Source organism: Meriones unguiculatus, chromosome 5 (genome assembly GCF_030254825.1).
Source record: "Meriones unguiculatus strain TT.TT164.6M chromosome 5, Bangor_MerUng_6.1, whole genome shotgun sequence".
In the NCBI taxonomy this organism is placed as follows: domain Eukaryota; kingdom Metazoa; phylum Chordata; class Mammalia; order Rodentia; family Muridae; genus Meriones; species Meriones unguiculatus.
This window is the reverse complement of record NC_083353.1, coordinates 91,564,591-91,565,741: the sequence shown is the minus strand read 5'-3', so window position 1 is coordinate 91,565,741 and position 1,151 is coordinate 91,564,591. Positions and strand designations below refer to the sequence as shown.

The following is a 1,151-nucleotide window of genomic DNA, read 5'->3' as shown; positions in this document are numbered from 1 at the left end:
GGCTTCCAGATGGTAGTGTTGTTCAGGTAGGTTTAGGAGGTGTGGCCTCACTAGAGGAAGTATGTTTCCGGGGGTGGGTGCTGAGGTCCCGAAGCCTCCATCATTCACTTTCTGCTTCCCACCTGCAGTGAAAATATATCTTACTTGGCTGCTCCAGCTGCCACACTTTCGTCCTGTGACGACCACAGTCTCATCCCTCTGAAACCATAATGACAAAATAACCCATCCTCCAGAATGTTACCTTGGTCAGGGTGTTTTATCACAGCTCTAGAAACCCCCACCAATACACACGGCTGGGGATGTTGCTCCCTGGTAGAACATTGGCCTAGCATGCACAGGCCCTGGGTTCCATCCCCAGCACTATAAAACAATGACAAAAACCTCAGTCACAAAGTTTAATGTTATCTCAAATCGGTTCTTACACACACACACACACACACACACACACACACACACACACACACACGCTGTGCACAAGATGGTTCAGTGAGGAAAGGTGCCTGCCTCCCATTCTTTTTTTTTTTTTTTTTTCAAGATATGTAGAAAGGTTTTATTTGCAGGGGAACAGGAATTTAATCAAACAAGCCAAATCTGGTGTCATCATCTGACTCCTCAGACTCCTCCTTCTTTCTTCTCCTCTGCTGCTGCAGGGGCAGAACCAGCAGCAGGAGCTGCAGAGCCAGGGGCAGCAGAAAGAGCCACAGCCCCACCAGCAGGCACACTGGCAAGCTTGCCAACACCCTGAGCAATCACATCCTCAATGTTTTCTCCATTCAGCTCACTGATGACCCTGTTGAGCTGGTCATCGTCTGCCTCGATGCCCACACTGTCTAGGCTCTTCTTGATGTCTTTGGCGCTAGGAGAGGAGTTGCCCCCGGGGGCGGCCAGCAAGAAAGAGGTGATGTAACGCATGTCGGCAGTGGCGGACAGGCCTCACGCATGCGACCTTGGTGGAGTCCAGCGGCGAAAGCCTGCCTCCCATTCTGATGAGCTTAGTTCTATGCCTGAGACCCATTTGGCTGAAGGGAGAACCAGCTCCCACAGCTGTCCTCTGACCTCCAGGAGTGTGCTGTGGCATATGTGTAGCCAACAATGTACAAAATAAAATCAACACAAATGCAAAACCTCTCCACAGGGAAACGAGGAAATTT

At 50.4% G+C, this 1,151-nt stretch overlaps 1 protein-coding gene across 1 annotated transcript; it reads right to left on the bottom strand.

The window, feature by feature from the left end:
- Window positions 1-612: 612 nt before the first annotated feature.
- Window positions 613-912, bottom strand: LOC110552366 (large ribosomal subunit protein P2-like). Its single transcript, XM_060383358.1, has one exon. The coding sequence runs from the start codon at window positions 910-912 to the stop codon at window positions 613-615; it is 300 nt and encodes a 99-aa protein (XP_060239341.1).
- Between the last annotated feature and the right edge of the window lie 239 nt (window positions 913-1,151).

What these genes read in the sequence shown, in the direction of transcription:
- LOC110552366 (XM_060383358.1), bottom strand. Translation starts at nt 912, where the DNA reads ATGCGTTACATCACCTCTTTCTTGCTGGCCGCCCCCGGGGGCAACTCC.